Source organism: Vulpes vulpes, chromosome 12 (genome assembly GCF_048418805.1).
Source record: "Vulpes vulpes isolate BD-2025 chromosome 12, VulVul3, whole genome shotgun sequence".
Taxonomy (NCBI): domain Eukaryota; kingdom Metazoa; phylum Chordata; class Mammalia; order Carnivora; family Canidae; genus Vulpes; species Vulpes vulpes.
Window position 1 is genome coordinate 121,010,551 of NC_132791.1, and position 17,861 is coordinate 121,028,411.

General features: G+C 49.7%; 1 protein-coding gene across 4 annotated transcripts in view; it reads right to left on the bottom strand.

Annotated features, from left to right (window-relative positions):
- Positions 1–11,710: 11,710 nt before the first annotated feature.
- Positions 11,711–17,861, bottom strand: part of TTC12 (tetratricopeptide repeat domain 12) — a 45,092-nt gene continuing 38,941 nt past the window's right edge. For 2 of the 4 annotated variants that reach the window (XM_072729787.1, XM_026006866.2), the window contains 5 exons: positions 17,662–17,730; positions 15,201–15,302; positions 13,817–13,916; positions 12,861–13,086; positions 11,711–11,874 (listed from right to left, as the gene is read on the bottom strand). In XM_072729787.1, coding sequence (XP_072585888.1) covers positions 11,799–11,874; positions 12,861–13,086; positions 13,817–13,916; positions 15,201–15,302; positions 17,662–17,730 — 573 coding nt within the window. In that variant the 3' untranslated portion in view covers positions 11,711–11,798. Of the gene's footprint in view, positions 11,875–12,860; positions 13,087–13,816; positions 13,917–15,200; positions 15,303–17,661; positions 17,734–17,861 lie in introns of all 4 variants that reach the window. The other 2 variants (XM_026006867.2, XM_026006864.2) reach the window with 1 other exon arrangement.

Here is a 17,861-nt window from a genome sequence, read left to right on the forward strand (position 1 = left end):
CACCTAAATGAACACTTGTAGGCAAACAAGCAAAAAAACAAAGAAAACTCCTAAAGATCCAACCCAAACCAAACACATTATCCAAAAATTAACACAAAAATGAATGGTGGACTTCCTTTCATATAAAATGTAAAACCATAACCCCTTCAGAAAACAAAATAGGTGAAATCTGGACCTAGGGCTAGGCAGAAAGTTCATTGGCTAAACACCAAAAGCATAATCCATGAAGGAAATGTGAATAAATTGGAGTTTTTTCAAAGTTAAAAACTTTCACTGTATGAAAGATGCTGTAAAGAGGGTGAAAAGTCAGGGTATGGATGGAGAGAATATTTATAAACCAGACATTTGATAGAGTAGTAGTATTTTTAGAATATGTAAAGAACCCTCCAAACTCAGCAGTAGTAAAATAACAAGCTTTACAATTAAAAATGGAGGAAAGACATGAACAGACATTTCATGAAGAGGATACATGAGTGGCAAGTAAGTACATGAAAAGATGTTAGCATTAGGGAAATGCCAGTTGAAACCACAATAAGATATTACTGCACTCCTATGAGATTGGCTAAAACTTTTTTTCAGTGACACCAACATCTTACAAATGGCAAGCTTTCATTCTTTTTGATGGCTGGGTAATATTCCACTGAGTATATTACATCTTCTTTATCCATTCATCTGTTGGTGGACATCTGAGCTCTTTCCATAATTTGGCTATTGTGGACATTGTTGCTATAAGCACTGGGGTGCAGGTGCCCCTTCAGATCACTATGTTTGTATCTTTGGGTAAATACCTAGTAGTGCAATTGCTGGATCAGAGGATAGCTCTATTTTTAGCTTTTTTGAGGAAACTCCATACTGTTTTCTAGAGTGGAGGTGCCAGTTCACATTCCCACCAGCACTGTAAGAGGAAGAACACAATTTTAAAGTAAAAATAAAAACATCCCAACTCAGACTAACAGAATTGAGCTTCTGGACAGGAATTGTGGTCTGTCTTTTTCACTGCTGTCTCCTCAGCACTGGGCATGTAGTCAAGAGCTCGTGTAATAGCTGGGGGATGGATGGATGGACGGGTGGGTGGATGGATGGTTTGATGGATGGATGGAAATGTGAAACTTGAAGGGCAGAGGCTGATTTGTGGCAATTCGTCCCACATCTCTTCAGGGGCTTCTCTAGTTCCAGTGAGTTCCTCAGTCACTTACCATTTTCACATCTGCCCACAGGCCATAGCCAGGCTGCTGAGAGCTATAGGCAGTTAAACTTCTGGAATTAAGCATCCTGACTGCCCAAGGACTCCTTTTCCCTGGTGAGAACCCCTCAGAGATTCCCATCACTGCTGTCCTCGTCCCATCAGACTCCTTAGGATCATTTACTGTGCTTTGTGAATGTCTTTACAAATAGGTTTTTTTTTCCCCTAGCAAAAGGCTTTTCTTTTCTTTTTTCTTTTTTTTAGCAAAAGGCTTTCTAATGAAAGAGAAGAAAAAGATGGTGAGGCTTGAGGGACCAAAGCAATAAGACTTGTCGTTGACTGAGTCTTCACTTTGTGCCCACTCCATCCACAGTGATCAACCTACATTATCTCATTTAATCAATCCCCTGAGGTAAGTAATATTATTACTCTCATTTTTACAGGCTTAGAGGAGCTAAGTTACTTGCCTAATGGTCATGCAGTTGGTAATTAGATGCCCCAGGACTTGAATCTGGCTTGTTCCTTGCCAAGGTAAATGCTTTTAACACTGTTAAGACGGCCTTAAGAGCTTTGATAACAATAAAAACACGGACCCTCAGACTTGAGGCTCATCCAGATGCTGTGCTGGGGTCAGGGGCCCTGAGGCCAGGTTTGAGGGATGGAGACCCACCCCCTGGAGCGTAAATCATCAGTGGGTGTTCCCTGACACTCTCATTCTCCATCAACCCCTCAGGCAAGCATAAGGATGGGTGGGCTGGTACTGAAGACAGAGCTTTGACAATACCACACTGTCAGGACTCTGCCCGAGGCTAAAAGATATCTTTGGAAGCTGTGCCTATAAAAAGGTCTGTATTACCTCAATCAATTTCCGTTTCTAGAGTAATTTATGGATTATTTAGTCACAGTGGAAATGAATCTTTGTCTCTGCTTTTTTGGCTGGAAAGAAAGCAATGTGTCCCTAGGACTACGGAAAGACTTTTCCACCAGGAAGAGGGGACTATACCTGTTGGTACATTTGCATGTGAGTATGGAAACTTGGCATGTAGGGTGTCACAGATGGGGTCTCAGGCCGAGAAAGGGGAGCCCTTTGGCTTTCATCCAGCCCTGAGCTAACCTTTCTCTCCTGGAACAGTTACTCAGGCGTGTCCCAGAAGAGGAGTGATGGGTGGTCCTGGGAGCACTCAGTCAGGAGTAACTTGGAATGGAGGATGCCCTCTTCCCAGGCACTCAGTGGTGATGGCGTGAAGCACCAGTGCTGGCTTTTCACAGAAACAAGGATTAGTTCAGACCACAGCCTATGGGTATTTCCAGGTGGTGACACTGAGTGATGATGATGTGGGAGCAGGTGGCCAAAGCAGGTTGAGTCTTTTATGCCTTGAAACACAAGAGTAAAAGACCCCTCACTACTTGGCCTCACAAGGAAGAATGTGGTCTGGAAGCAGAGACTATAGATACAGGACAAATGCAGCCATCTTCAGGGCGGCCTGGACGAGCGAAGGAGGGAATCAGTGCACGTTTTCCTGCCCAGCCTTTGGTGTAGTCTAAGTATCCTTCATTTCTGCCCTCTTCCCACTCAACCCCTGCCCATCCTCACTATGTCCTCCTTCCAACTTAGGAAGGGGCAGCTCGAATAGCACTTCTTCCAGGGAGGGGTCTCTGACCTCTGTGGCTCTTGCTGGGCTAAAAGCCCCTAGCTCTGTATTACAGGCCAGGCCCAATGGTACTTGATTTCGTATGTCCACCCCCATTCTCTTGAGCAGACCTCCCTGAGAGGAGAAACTGTGTGTGTGTCTGTCTTCTGTGTGTGCCCCGCACTTATCCCAGTGCCTGGCACATACTGGGCACTAAACAAATGAAAACTGTCACTTGCTGTAGTATTTTTGCCCAAACCATTACCACCGCTGGGTGAGAATAACCAGACTTCACCCCACACTGGTCCTGGTTCAAGTCCCCTACTGTCTTTCCCTGCTAAATGTTATCATTCACACAAATATTTATTGAGCACTTGTTATGTGTTAGCACTTTCCTAGGTCCTTGGTCACATTAGTGATCGGAATAAATAAAACCATGGAGTTCACATTTTAGCAGGAAGAGAGATGGAGTGCAAGCAGTAAGCAGTATGTCCTTATAAGTAAATGATAAGGCATGTTAGTATGATACGTCTCTATATTAAATTGTGGAAAGAAAGGAGCTAGGAGAAATAGGGCAGGACCACTAAACATTCCAACTAGTATTTTCAGGGTAAGTAGAAGTTAGGCAGGATAAAAGGGACTAGGGGACAGATAAGGGCTCTTCTGACAACAGTGACAACTCAAACCGGCAGAAACAAAAGTGGGATTTACTGTCTCATAATTGGGAAGTCAGTGGTAGCCTTGGGCACAACAGGATCTGGGGGCTCAAACAATGATGTCAGGGCTCTCAACTCTTGGGGTCACCCTTTCCTAGCCTCCTACTGCTGAACAAGAAACATTTCCCTGCCACCCCTGCAGATAGTGATTTTTCTTTTCTCAGTGACTGTGGTTATAGCAGCACATAGCCCAGCTACTTAGAAATCCTTATTTCAAAAATGCTATTTCTACTCCAATTCCTGACCTGAATTTCACATAATTCTACTAGTTCTGAGAAGCTGGAAAAATAAAGGCACATATTCCTTTATTGCTTTTTTTAATGATCCAGAGCCTCTGCTGTGTGGCCCAAGCAGGACCCCAGACTGATAGCTCTTTAAGGGACAAGGGTATCCCGAGCAAACATGTGGGGGAAAGATGAGAACAGGTCTCGCTTTAGTTGTCAGACGTTATTGATTGGTGCTCGGGGGCAGGGCCGGGGTTAGGAAAGGGGGTCATCCCCTTCTGCTGAATGGGTCAACAGGGTACACTAAATTTCTCCTGAAATATTTCCAAACTGCCTTTGGGGGGAAAAGTCACAGCTGAGTCAGGTAGAAAGAGACCCAGAAATACAGACCACGTAGGAGAGGGTCTGCTCTGCTTCATCAGACATGATCCCTCCCTTTATAAACTGCTGTAGTACTGATCGCAGACCCACAGAAGCCTGGAGATTTCTAAGTGCTTCCCTTTGCTTGAAGGACACCAGGCACCCCGCCGAACCCTGACTTTAGAGCGATAATCCCTGTAATCCAAGGGCTGGGGTTTGGGGAACCTCTGCCCTCAGCGGATGTTTCTCTAATTCCTGATGGCAGGTGCATGGATCAGAGGCCAAGACCACATTAGCGCCAAGAGGAGGTTTCTGCTGTATCTGATTTTTTTTTTTCAGCCCACTGCTGCTCTGCTATAATTATAATAGAAATGGTGAGGGGATATTATCTTGTTCACTCAAAGGCGTTTTATATTATCTAGCACAGTGCTCGGCACATAGCAGGTGCTTGATAAATATTTGTTGAATGAATGAGGAGCTCTTCGGGATCAAGCTGCCGTCTAAATGACCTTGGCTGAGGAGCCCCTTCAAGGAACGATGGGCTCCGGACTCCCCATCGTCTGGGGGGGGGGGAGTAGCAGGCTCTGGAAACACAAGCCTGTCACAGGGAAGGCGTCCTGGCTTTTGCCACCCACCGTCCCACGCCCACGGGAGTGTGTGGCGCCAGATCGGCTGTGACAGTAATCCTTTGCAGGGGGCAGATTTAAGCTGTTACCTAACTGGCCGCTGATGGATTAGCGGGGCTTTCAGATAAAACCTTAAAGGAGTTAGGCTTTTGCTTTCCCCTTCACCCTCAGGGAGCCAGGGAGGATAGGCCACCTCTGTGAGCTGCAGATTGGGCCACAAAGTCAAGAAGTTGAGAAGAGGAGAGGAGAGAAGAGGAAAGGAGATGCAGAAGGCCCTTTTGAGGGAGCTAGAAGTCCTTCCCTGTGGGTGGCTGTCATCATGAGCAGGGGCAGACTGCAGGCTGAGGGTGCTGCTGGAAACCCCAGGACTGTCTGGGTGGGGCCTCGAGTGGGGCTCTTGGCCTAGATTTGCTCAGAGAAAGTGTAGAGGGGACCATTGTGTTCCATGTCCTAGGGCTGCTATGAGGGACAGTTGTGGTCCTGGCCAGTTCTCTGAGGAGCTTGGGAGCCCCACAAGGGAATCCCATGACCCAAGGGAAGCCCCTGTCACCATGGTGACTCACTCACGTGCCCTTGAGGACAGGGCCAAGCAAAAACACAAGGGTGTGCCCTCTTTAGAGTGAGGTTAATAAACACCTTCTGTATACACTTAATGCTCTTTTGCTTGTCCACAAAACTTCTCACAGCAGACATCTTCCCGGTCTTCCAACTAGAATTTAAATTCTAGCAGAAGAAAAAAAACCATGAAGACACAGAAAATAATTCTATAAGAGTGGGGTGTTTAAAAGTGCAACACAGGGGCACTTGGGTGGCCCAGTGGTTGAGCATCTGCCTTTGGCTCAGGTTCTGATCCCGGAGTCCTGGGATAGAGTCCCATGGAGTCCTGGGATAGAGTCCCACGTCAGGCTCCCTACTCAGCAGGGAGCCTGCTTCTCCCTCTCCCTCTCCGTCCTCTCTCTCTTTCACTCTCTGTCAAGTAAATACAAAAAAAAAAAAAAAAAGTGCAGCACAGCTGTGCCAGACTGGGAGAAAGGCAGGCAGTGTGGGCTGTGCCCAGTAGGGTGGTTGTGTGCCTAGAGGGACCCCTGCAATCTTGGGCCAGCCCCTTGATCCCTAAGAGTTCTCATCAGTAAAGAGGGAATCGTTTGAGCACTCACCTCTTTAGGCAGCATCTGAAACCTAGTGAGTACTTAATAAAAAGTACCTGCCATTTGTATGATGACAGGGCTTCGAGGATGGTAGGATTTGAAGAGCAGGAAAGAAAGGTGTTTTAAGTGGGGTAGGGTGCAGAATCGAGAAAATGGGAATGAACAGACAAATTTGTAAGCAGACAAATACTGGGGAACTGGCCCGAGGGAACAGAGTACTTGGTGGGGAGCCACCATTCAGCAATTGTGGCTCAGGCTTCGTGAGGTGATGAGCCCCACTGCAAACCACAAGATCAGCTAGCTGAGCTGAAGACAGAGTATGACCCTACAACCAGGTCATTTTTGTTTGTTTGTTTTTTAAGATTTTATTTATTTATTCATGAGAGACACCGAGAGAGGCAGAGACATAGGCAGAGGGAGAAGCAGGCTCCTTGCAGGGAGCCTGATGCTGGATTTGATCCCAGGACCCCAGGATCATGACCTGAGCCAAAGGTAAATGCTCAACCTCTGAGCCACCCAGGTGCCCACCAGGCCAATTTTTAAGGCACAGTGAGATCACATTGAATGGGCCATGTGTGGTTTTACCAATACTATTTATAGGAAAAAAATAACTTTGGGGAGGTAATAATAGATACGCTTATTTTAAATTATGCCTAAAACCTATGAATCATAGCTCTTACTTATAGGCACTGTACGGAGTACATAAAAATCTTACAGTAGTTCAAGTAAAATATTAAGAGTGCTTTATCAGCAAAACATCCAAAAAGTAAAAAAGTGCTATGTTCTTACCATCTCCACACCCATATGCACGATCCCTGACACACATGTCCCACACACCAGCAGGGGGGTTTGCCCTTGATCCTGTGGGTAGTTGTGTGTAGGTGACTGGGAGGTACATCACAACAAAGTGGTGTTTAAGAGGATTATTTGGGCTGCAGTGTGCAGAGGGGCAGAAGACAGAGTGGGGACAAGGGACTCAGCAAGAGGTACCACAGCACACCTGGCTTTTTCTGATCCCCTTCCCCCCACACCCCGAAACTGAGGAGGCAGTGCAGAGTCCCCATCACATGCTCATCTCCATCCCCCAGGCCCGCCCCTGCCGCCTCCCCAGCCCACTCAGACTCCCACCGGCCATCCTCACCAGCCTCCACTTCTGTGGGCCAGTCTACATCCCAGGTAACACTTCTCTGTTCTCTCTCCTCTGTCTTTGGGCAGAGTCACATATGAAGCCCTCTGACCCTGATGGGATCCTCATATTTAAGAACTCTGGAAGAGAGCACACATGATGGCCAGGCAGGGGGTGCCTGTGGAAGCAGCTGACTCAGAATCATGACCACAACGGTGGCTACTATTTCCTACGGGCTTGCTTTGTGCCCAGCCTGGTGCTGAGAGCCTTCCAGAAATATTTCATTCAATCCTTACCCTCAAAGCCATCCCTACCTTCTATGGACAGAGTGACTGTGGGGCTCAGCAACACATGGAAGTTCTAACATGTGGAGCTGGGCCCTGAGCCCAGGCATCCAGACCCAGAACTGGCGCTCCAGCCGCCGTGCCTCCTGTGAGCCCCTGCACCCTTGGCTCAGAGGTTCTCGTGCAGGGAGGACACCTCGGCTTTTTGAGGAGTCTTGATCTCCTTGTTTGTAAATGACGGGGGCGTGGGCTGGACACTTTTGAGCGTGCCTTGTATTTAGCTAGTGACATCAGATGGATTCCAATAAAGCGGGTACTGGACTAGATGGTCCCTGGGTTATTTGCAGCATGAACATTCTGGAAACCTTTGTCCCCAGCGCGCGTTTCAGTATTTCTCACTATCTTGCATGCCTTTGCTCTGGCCTAAGTCCCCACTGAGTGTGAACTAACCCCATTTTTATGTGGAAACTCATTTCTCTGCAGCAGAGACGGGCAGACTGCGTGTGCGGGGGCGGACCTGTGGCTCGAAGGGGAGCGAGAGACCTAAATGAGCAGATGGAGCAGCTGAAGATTAAAAGCGCAAATGGGAAGTTGGGATAGACATGTGACAGGGCAGCGATGCTCGGGCTGAGCTGAACTGGCACATCTGGCAGGCCGCCAGGCTCACGCGGAGCAGCTCCTCTCAACCCACCAGCGACCGCAGACCTGAGGCCGGGGTGGCCAGGAACAGATGGCCAGTCCCTGCCATTGCTGCTCTGCTGGCGCCTGAGGGCCCCTCTCTGGAAAAACCCGATCCTGGCTGCACGGGCAAAATCACAACACCCCCTGGGAGAACCCATTCTTCATTCCGCAATTTTGAAATTGAGATCAAATTAGAGGTCTCATAAAAAAAAAAAGTCACCCAGCTGGTTTCAGATCACAGAAGCCCAGCGCTTCACTGGTGCCAGGTGGCCGCGGGAACACCAGGAGCTGGCTGTCCAGAGGTGATGGTCAGCTGGTGCTCACACTCCCTTGCCAGGGCCACCAGGATACCTGGTAGTATGTTGATGAGTGAATGCAGCCCTTGGAATCAACAGGTTTTCCTGATACTAAACTGAGGACAAATAGCAAGTGACAGGGAGCATCTGTATGGCGGGGAGGCTCGGAGGCCCTTCCCGCGTCAGGGCTCCTAGCCCCCTGACGTAAGCGCAGCCCGGCCCCGGGCGCTTGCAGGGCCTGGTCGCGCGTTCCTGGCAGGCCGCACTGTCACAGCACCCGTAAGCCCTGCTCGGAACCCCACCTGGCCCAGGGCAGGCCTCGGTGCCTCGGAGGGAGGAGAAGGCAGGTCCACAGCTCGGTCTTTGCCACCCGGCACGGGAGGGAGGGAAAGGCGAACGTGGCAGCCTGGTCACTGCTCACCTTCACGGAGATGGGGATGCCTAGGGGATGAGCAGATTTTGGTTAGTGTGGGAAGAGGCAGATAATGAGTTCACAGTAATTTCTGGCCTAAAAACTATAGTCACCATGAAGAGGATGCCTCTGTCTTCCAGTCACAGAAGGCGGGCACCTCATGTATGCTATCTTCAAATCCAAGAACTCTGCAAGTAGGGATTGTGGCTCCCATTTAATAGAGAGGAAACCAACTGAGGCTCAGAGAAATTAGAAGACTTGCATCCAAGTGGAGGGATGCTGATGTGTGGAAGGAGTTAAAACCCAAGCTGGGGTGAAATACTGAGTCCCCCCCTACCAGCCATGTGATCCTGGGTAAGAAGAACTATCTTTATATCGTAGTTTCTTTACCCATCAAATGCAGACAGTCCCTGCCTCGCAGGGTCTTTGTGAGGCTTCTATGGGGCAGGATCTCCAGACACCTGTTACATGCATAGAGCCCAGAGCATGGGCGTGACTCGTTCTCTCTGCAGGCCTGCAGGTCGCTGGCCTATGAGGACCAAGAACCTCTTGTATGCAGAAAGGGAGTGAACTGTAAATGTTTTCTTCACCCCCAATGACTCTCTCCTCTTACCAGGCACTCTGAAGAGCCCCTATTTTTTTTTAAAGATTTATTTATTCATGAGAGATACAGGGAGAGGGGCAGAGGCACAGGCAGAGGGAGAAGCAGGCTCCTCACAGGAAGCCCGATGTGGGACTCGATCCCGGATCCTGGGATCACGCCCTGAGCCAAATGCAGATGCTCAACCCCTGAGCCACCCAGGTGTCCCAAAGAGCCCCTATTTTGAAGGCATTTAGCAAATAGGGTGAATGTCATCTGGCTTTCCAAGCCAACAAGTCCTAGGTAACAGATTCTCAGGGTGATTCCTTATTGGCCACATTCTCTTTAGGACAGATGATCCCAGCTCCTTTGCCCGTGGAACCAGCAGGCTGCCTTCCCAGAATAAGCTGTGGCCCAGAGAGTGGGGAGGATGATGCTCGCGGCTCCCAGCCCAAGATGAACCCCTTCTCCAACATGTTTTTTCCACGCTTCCTGGGAGCCCTATATGAAAGGGTGTGTCAGAGGTGACAAGACGAGGGAGGGTTGGCCTGCACAGGAGATTAAGCACCGTATGTGAAACATCTCTCTCCACCCTGAGAGGAGGGAGCTCCTCAGGTGCAGCCAGACCCTCCTCTAAAAGCAGGGAAGATAACTGCTCTCGGCAGGCACTCTGAAGTGGAGATAATAATATAATTTGACATTCCCCACTCTTTGGGGGAAGAGATTACACGTATAATAGCCATTTTCAAGAGCCAGGGAGGAGGAGTGCAGCCCAAGAGTGGGAGAAGGAGAGGCCTGAACTTCAAATCAGAGGAGCCGAGCCTGATGGTTATGTACACAGGCAGCCTTTTACATTTTTAAGGCTCCATTGAATTCTCTCTGGAAACAACAAATTTTGCGGCCTCTGATTTTCTTCTCTGTGCTCTGTTTAGCATCAAGGCAACTCCCATTGCAATTCAGAATCCTCTTGAAGGGTGTGTTTGTTTGCCTCCTGGGCCTGAGCGGGCAGGTCCGGACCTCACTGCTGCAGCCTGTCACTTGCCTGCCGCCCAGGGACAGGGACAGTGTGACAGCACCATCATCACAAAGTGCTCCGGTGAGCTCACTCCAGTCCCACACGGTGTACCGATCCCAGCACCAGGGTCTCAAGGAGCCAATTACCTTAGTGTCAGGAGCAAAGTTCTTCATTCACGCTGGGGGCTGCCCCACTTGTGAAGAACCATTTCTTTGGGTGTATTGAATAAAAACTCTGAGGAGGGGGAGGATCTCCTTTCCTACACAGTCCAGAAAATGTCCAGCTCTGATTCCATAAGGGACACGGGCTTCACCCTTGTTTGGGTCCCTCAAATTTAACCCAACTGATGTCACGGTCAACCCTTTCGACCTCAAGACGGAGGCCGGTAACCTCTTTGTGTAGCACTATATGGTTAATTCCCTGAGTGCTGTTAGCTCTAAAAGTTCATTTAGGCTTCACAGCAATATAGGTGATAGGTTGGACAAGTGTTCTTCTAGGTTTTCCAGAACCAGAAATCAAAGCCCAGAGAGCTGAAGCGACTTGCCTGGAGTCGCGTAGCTGCCAGGTAGCAGACAGTCTTTGGAATTCTGGAACACTCTTGGCGTTCACTACAACATGAGGGTCCTGCTGCCCACCCTAAAATGTCCACGTGACTGTGCTAAGCCATGGGAGTATAGTGTCACTTGTTGGATTTTTCACTTAGGGATTTGGGGTCCAGAGGAGGCAGTGGCAAGGGAGCAGTGCGTCTGGGTGATGGGGTGAGAGTGTAGGGTGGGTTTGGGGAACAAGAATATGTCAATGTTTGTGACAGGTCAGGGCAGAGACAGGTGCCCCTGCTTGGTACTAAGCCGAAAACCATCTAACACGTGAAGTAGAGTGCTTACCAATCCCTTGATAGGCCGGACGAGGGGACCAGACGGCACTTCCAGCGATGATTGCCTGGACTGTCAAGAACACACTGCCAGGGGAGCCACCACTTACCACTCAACCCACTGAATTCAAGAGTACAGGGCACAGCCTGAGAGACTGGCCACCACCTCTGCTGCCACCATCCCGGGGCCAGAACTCAGACACTGAGATCCTGTTGTTGAAAAACCTGATGTTTCTAGCACGTTCCCTGAAGGAAAACAGCCACAGGGGCAAGATGGTAATTCAGTTAGCAGAATCTAGTTCTTGTCTAGAACCATAGCTTACGAGGGAATCTGGGAAACCTGACTTTCCATTTGCTGGCGTCCAGCCCCTGCAGGACAGGAAGGGACAAGAGGCAACTGAGCTGCAGAGGGAGTTGGCTTGATGCTAAACAGAGCACAGAAGAGAGAGTGGTGGACGCTGAGCAGTTTCCAACACCGTGGTCAGCCTGATGCCCACGCCCCCATTACCAGTGGAAACCAGAAGGCAAGCATCTGAAAACAAAATTCATCCCTGGAGTGGACATTCAAAAAGTCTTTATTACCACAGGGACCACCCACAGCACACAGTCCTGGGTTTGTGAAACCGTGCACAGACGCCACGTGTCTTAAGGATCGGCGACGTACTTCATCGTGGAGTTGAGAATCTCTATGCCATGCAGCTCCCGCAGCTGAGCAGCAAATCTGCCATGATCAGAACACAAAGTCCAGCATATCGATGCCATGGTGACCAGAGCTACCCCCTCTCAGGTAGGGGCTGGCTGGCAAGGTGGAAAGGGAGTAGCTGATGCCCTGGGAGCCCTAGCTATCAGAGCAGGGAAGGTGCCAGGGAACCACGAAACTCGGTAAATGCTGTCTATGAGAGGCAGACGGCCAGGCTGATCCCATGGGGCCTTGCTCTCAGGGACTCTCCAGTAGGCTGCCACTTTGAGCTCATCCTAGCTAATGTGCCTTGCTTTCTACAGAAGAAAGATTTTATCCAGGCTTTCCATTTGAACAATCAGAACATGAAAGGGCCTCAGATGTCAGCCACGCCAACCCTCTCATTCTCCAGAGGAGGAATCAGAAGGCTTAGTCTGTCCGTGGAAGGCATCCCCTCAGGCCCAGGGGTCACCTCCCGGGAGCATGAACGACTTGGGGCTTCAGCATGTCAGAACCCAGCCAGAGCAGAACAGAGGCTGAACAAGAAGCAGTGTGCACAGCTGAGGCCAGGATCTCCTGCCCAGGCTGGCCAGGTGGTTGTGACCAGGCCATTCTGCCTCTGGCTTTAGTTTCCTCCAGCATGAGAATGTCATCCTCCTTGGACACTGTCCCAGATGCTCAGGACCGAGGCAACAAAAAGAAGCAGGAGGGATGCCTGGGCATAGCAGTGAGAAGCAGGAGGAGCATGAAGGAGGGGGACAGAAGGACAGCGGCAGGGAGCGGAAGGAACGATCCCTGTCCACGGAGCATCTTCCCTCTCTGCCTGGAGCCAAAAGCTCCCCAGTTCCCCCCAGGAAAGTAGCTACTGGACCCAATGCCTGTCTGCACAAGAAGCACCAGGGCTCCCAGGGCTCCCTGCAGAGTCCTGGGTGGCACAGTGGCCCGGCTGCCACACAGCCACCGCACAGCACCTCCGCTGGCCCCGTGGCTTCTAGGGCATGACTGACATGGGCCACCCAGCCAGGTACCTGGGTTCGGCCGTGCACAGCTTCCCCAGAGCAATCCCCGCGTTCAGCTGCACGGCTGTCTCCTGCGCATCGCCACCGGCGTGCCTTAACAACACCTGCACGACATCCGTCTTCAACAGGGAGGATGCAGCGTAGGGCACCTCCATGCAGTTCCCCAGGCAGAGGGCGGCATTGCCCACCACCATCTCATCCTCGGAGCTGAGCAGCTTCATCAGAATGCCAAACTCTAGGGGGGAGGAAAGAGAATAAGCACCTGTCCCTCTAAATCCCAAATAGGAGGCTAGCCATGGCCCTCGAGGGCACAGGGAGTGTCTGTGGACACTGGGCTTCCCCAGAAGCTCTACCATGTCACTCTGCCACTCAGCAAGTGTCTGGGGAGTATTGTGAGCCTCATCAGGCCTTGCCGTGTCTCCCACGTTTCTCAGGTACCCAGAGCAGTCCCCAGGGTGACACGGCTGTCATGTGAATGAATGTTATGTGTCAGACAGGTCTGCCTTCCCTAAAGTCCCCAACTGTAAGCCCTACACTCCACCTGAGACCCCAAGTGGGAGGCCACAGGCCTGCTTCCTGCAGCTGCAGGGCCAGGAACAGGATCTGGAGGAAGGGTTCCTGCTTCCACGGTGGGGCCACAGGTGTGAAGACGAGCAGGCTGCCTCGCAGGGAACCCCTGCTACAGGTGCCTGCAGCCATTTTTGGTTACTGGACTGATGCTAGCTGGTCCCAACTCTGCTGTCACCAAGGTGTTGCCACCCCCACCTTGAAGGGAGAGAACCCATGACATGCTTCCAGAGCAGGGTGAAACAGATATCCTACCCAGTAAACACTGCGAAAGCCTAAGGAGAGGGTAACAGCACTATGCTGAGTCTCTCCCCACAACTCATCCCTGTTCCCCTTACAGCTTCCAGGGTGGATTAACCTCTGAGACGTAGGCTCAGCTTCAGGAAACGATCACTTACTTTTATCCAGTCTTATCACTTCTTCTCGTGCTTCATAATGGCTATTCGTGCAGACAGCTAGTGTTTTTATGGCATATCGTGACGCAGTCTGGCCCCCCGTCTGGGTTTCAGAATGAAATTAGAAAAATAAAGTCAATCCTATGATTGTTCTTGGCCAGAAACGAGCAAGCGGCTGTGCCTGTGTTTGTGTGGCTTCCCGAACTTCTGAAAACACTGCTCCCCTGAGAACGGCACATACTTCCTGGTGTGCAGGCCAGGTCCCTGCTGGGGTGAAGCCATTCATGTCCCCAGTCACACAGCCCGACAGGAATTCCGACAGGGATGCGGGCCTGTCATGTGCACCTGGGTAATTGCCCATAGAAGGCTTTCTGAGTGAGTGGCTGAGGAGAGAAGGATGCTATCGGGCTGGCAGATCTACCAAAAAGGGAGGCACAGCCCCCCCCGCCCCCAGTGTCATTTCACCCCTGGAAAATGGTGAGTGACTAGCTGAGGCTGTCAGGCTGACAGGTCTGCATGGAGAACATCACAAATCTAGATCATTTTAAGAGGTGACAACTGTCAAATCATAACCCGCAAAATCACCCAATGCAGGCTCTTTCAGAGGCACCTGTATATCTTACACGCATCATGCACATGTGTGTGCATGCGATCAACAGGCTCCAGCGGGTGTGCAAGAGCTGCATGGAGTGAGTGACGGCCATTATCCACCTAAAGCCTGCCCCCTGCTCCCCCAGTGATGCCCTGCCCCAGCAATACCGCACCATGATAGCACGCCTCCTGGCCCTGCTCAGCCTGGGGTTTTAGGAGAGGGCCTGCCACGAGGTCATCACAGTAAGATGGGTGCGAAGCATGCCGAGCAAGGGCAGTACAGCCACGGGCCACGGATGGCAGCCGTTACTCACCTGGTCCTTCCAGTGAGTCCACTCAACTGTTGCACTGATTTGCTCAGATCAGGGGAACTTCCCTTATGCACACAGTAGCACTGCACCGTCTGTATCTCATAAAGGGAGCTACAGCCAGCACTCTCCAGGTAGCCAGAGAAAGTATGGTGAGCAGAACGTGTGCAAAATAAGGGGCGTGTGGGACTTTATGGAAAGCCACTCTGTCCTTTTGCAGGGAAAGAGGTCATACATTTTAAGTGAGGCTTGCCTGGTAAGCAATTTTTATGGGTGCTTCTAATGGACTTATTTGTTCAACACTCTTAGGGTGATGTTCAGAGTGCTGTCTGGGTGACAGGTGGAAGAAATCCTACGTTGAGAAGTGTGACATCGGGCAGGGGTTCAATGGCGGCCCCTAACTGAACACAGCCTCCTAATTCTGCCCCCTGGACGGTCTATGATGCTCCTGGGGATTCAAGCGCTTTTACCCAAGTTGCTCACTCTACCTTCAGGAACTTAATCATCTTCTTCACCACTCCAGCTCTCAGGGCCTCCTCAACCATCTTCCGGGAGGAAGAAAGGGTGCGGCTGAGGACGCCAGCAGCTCTCTGAGTGAGGCAGAAAGGAAAGATGATTCACTATTCTGTTCAGAAATGCTGATGACCTTGAAAAGTGAGCAAGTAGCTTGGGGAGGCAAAAACAATCATTAGTATGGGGAGCAAAACACACGCCTTGGTTTCACAAATACAGAGTGGCCAAAGACGTAAGTAATTCGTTTTATAGCTGCGACTCCAAGGCCTGGAAACACAGCCCCCTGGCATACCGAGGCCTGGCTCACTTCAGCTCTGCGCAGAACCAACCAGTTCTGCTCTGGCAAAGAACGTCCTGGACACCCCGCAGCACTCTGCAGGCTCTTCACCAGGTGGTAGACTTCTTGGATTGACTCTCGTGGTCTCGTAGCTTTTCCTTCATCTTGTCTGAATCTTTGTCTGTTTGTTCTACTTTCTGGAAGACTCTACTTATGATTTCCCAGTTCTATTTCTGTTTTCTCCTTTTTTAAAAATAGCTAGCTGTTACTGTCTTGTAGATAGAACACTATCTTGAAACTTTCTGAGGACACAGACGCTATTTAATTTTTCTTCTGTTTCCTGTATCATCTCTATTTCTTTTGAGTTGATTTTTCTGTTAATCTTGGTTTTTCTATTCCTGTGTGTGGCTTTCCGGAGATGTCCAGCAACCCTAGCTGTCCATTTGTGGGCACATTTACAAACAAGCCGTACAAATACATTTGAGCACGCTGAGTTTATAGGGAGTTTGTTCTCTGACAAACAGTGGAGAGGAGGTGCTTCCAAACGCTAGAAAGCAAAACATTTTTCTCTGGTCTTTCAGTTCCTCAAAAGAATAAAAGCTCTACTTTTCCACCTGAGGGATAGATGCCTGGCTGCCACAGGCAGTCCCCTATCTCTTACTCATGCCCTGTGTCCTATGTGGTGTTCTGGAGTCTCCATCTTCTCCAGAGTCCCACAAGGCAGACCTGTGTCCCCTGTATCTGTAGTCTGTACTGTTTCTTCAGCCCTGCCTCATGAATTAAGACTTTTGCAGTTATTCTCCACCTTCCATAAATAGGTTACAATGATTGAAAAACTGACTGGTGACCTCCTGCCTGTCTGTTTTCTCGATGTGGATTTCTAACTTTTTTTTTTGTTCCCTAATGCTTTTGGTCTGATTTTAATGAGGTTTCCTATGGAGAAGGGATAAATGTGTGTATTGTCATATTATCAGTTGTATCAGTTTTGTTTCTCTCAGCTGCTCCCTGCAGGTGCTACGGTGCTGTTATAGTTGACCCCATGGATCTCTTTTTAGGCCCAAGGCAGTGGGGGGAGCACTCTACCGAAGGACCACCTTCCCCTGGTGAAGCTGCTGCTCTGCTCCATAAGCTGGTCAGCCCTGTACAGAATCCTGGGAAAATCCAGTCAGGAGAGTACGTGAAGGGTTAGCTCAGAACTACCATAGACTGCACTCTGTTCTAAACAGTTCAGAAAAGCCCAAGCACCCAAGAACAGTGGTGACACTTTTGGGGGCATGGACTTTTTTTTGAGGATCTGATGAAAGCCATGATGCCTCTCCTACAAAAATGCACATACACTCAAGATTCTCTATACAATTTCAGGGGCTTTGGGGAACCTGGAGACCTACCACACATTCCTGGAGTTCACATTAAAAACCTCCATCCCATCATGTCTGAATTCACTTTGGGAAAGTTGTAGGCAAGCCAGCCCCAAACAGGATTCATCAGATCTGCTCAGAACTTTTGTTATGATCCTGGACCCCATGTCCAGTCTGTGTTCCTTGAAGGGCTGGCTTCCCAGACCTGCTTGATATGCCCTAGTTGTTTCTCTAACGGCCAGGGCCCTGACCCCATAGTTGGAAAAGTTGGGATGATTACTTATGTGAGTAAAGAATACATTCTAGGAAGGCAGCAAATGTTCTGGTGAATCATACTGATGTTCTCCTGATGCTCTGTGTTAACCACAGGTTCTTCTCAGTTTTCTTATCCAAATGTCAGAAACAGAAACGAGAAAGCCAAACGAATGGCCAGGGAATGGCCATTCCCTGAGATGGCTTATCTCTCTAAGGGGGCATATATCTCTAAGGGGGCTAAAACTATTATGCATAAACAACCTCCAGGAAATGGGCTTCAAAATATGGGCCTGGCTTTCTTAACTATGGAAAAAGAGATTCTAAATAAAATCTTGTGGCCTGTCCAATTTGTACCAGGATATCTTGGAACAGGACAAATCAGATAAATTACATCGTATAAGTTGTGAAGTTGCAAACAGAAAAGGGATTCTTAACTTAGGTCCATGGACTTTAGGGGGTCCACAGATGGACACTGTGTGAGGGTGCCACTAAATCCCCAGTAACAACAAAGGAAGCTGTTTCTGGATTTCCCTAGGAGACGCTTACCGTCAGGATCCCTCCATCTTGGCTGTTCAGTAGAAACATGCACTTCCTGCTCACTTCCACAGCCCAAACCTGCTGTGACAGGGAGAGAGGAGGAGGAGGTGTGAATGGCCTGTTAATCTGAATCCTCCATGGAGCTTCTTTTCAACAAGCATAACTGACTTCTCCTCTTCAGCACTGCCATGCTCTGTCCATATTTCCCT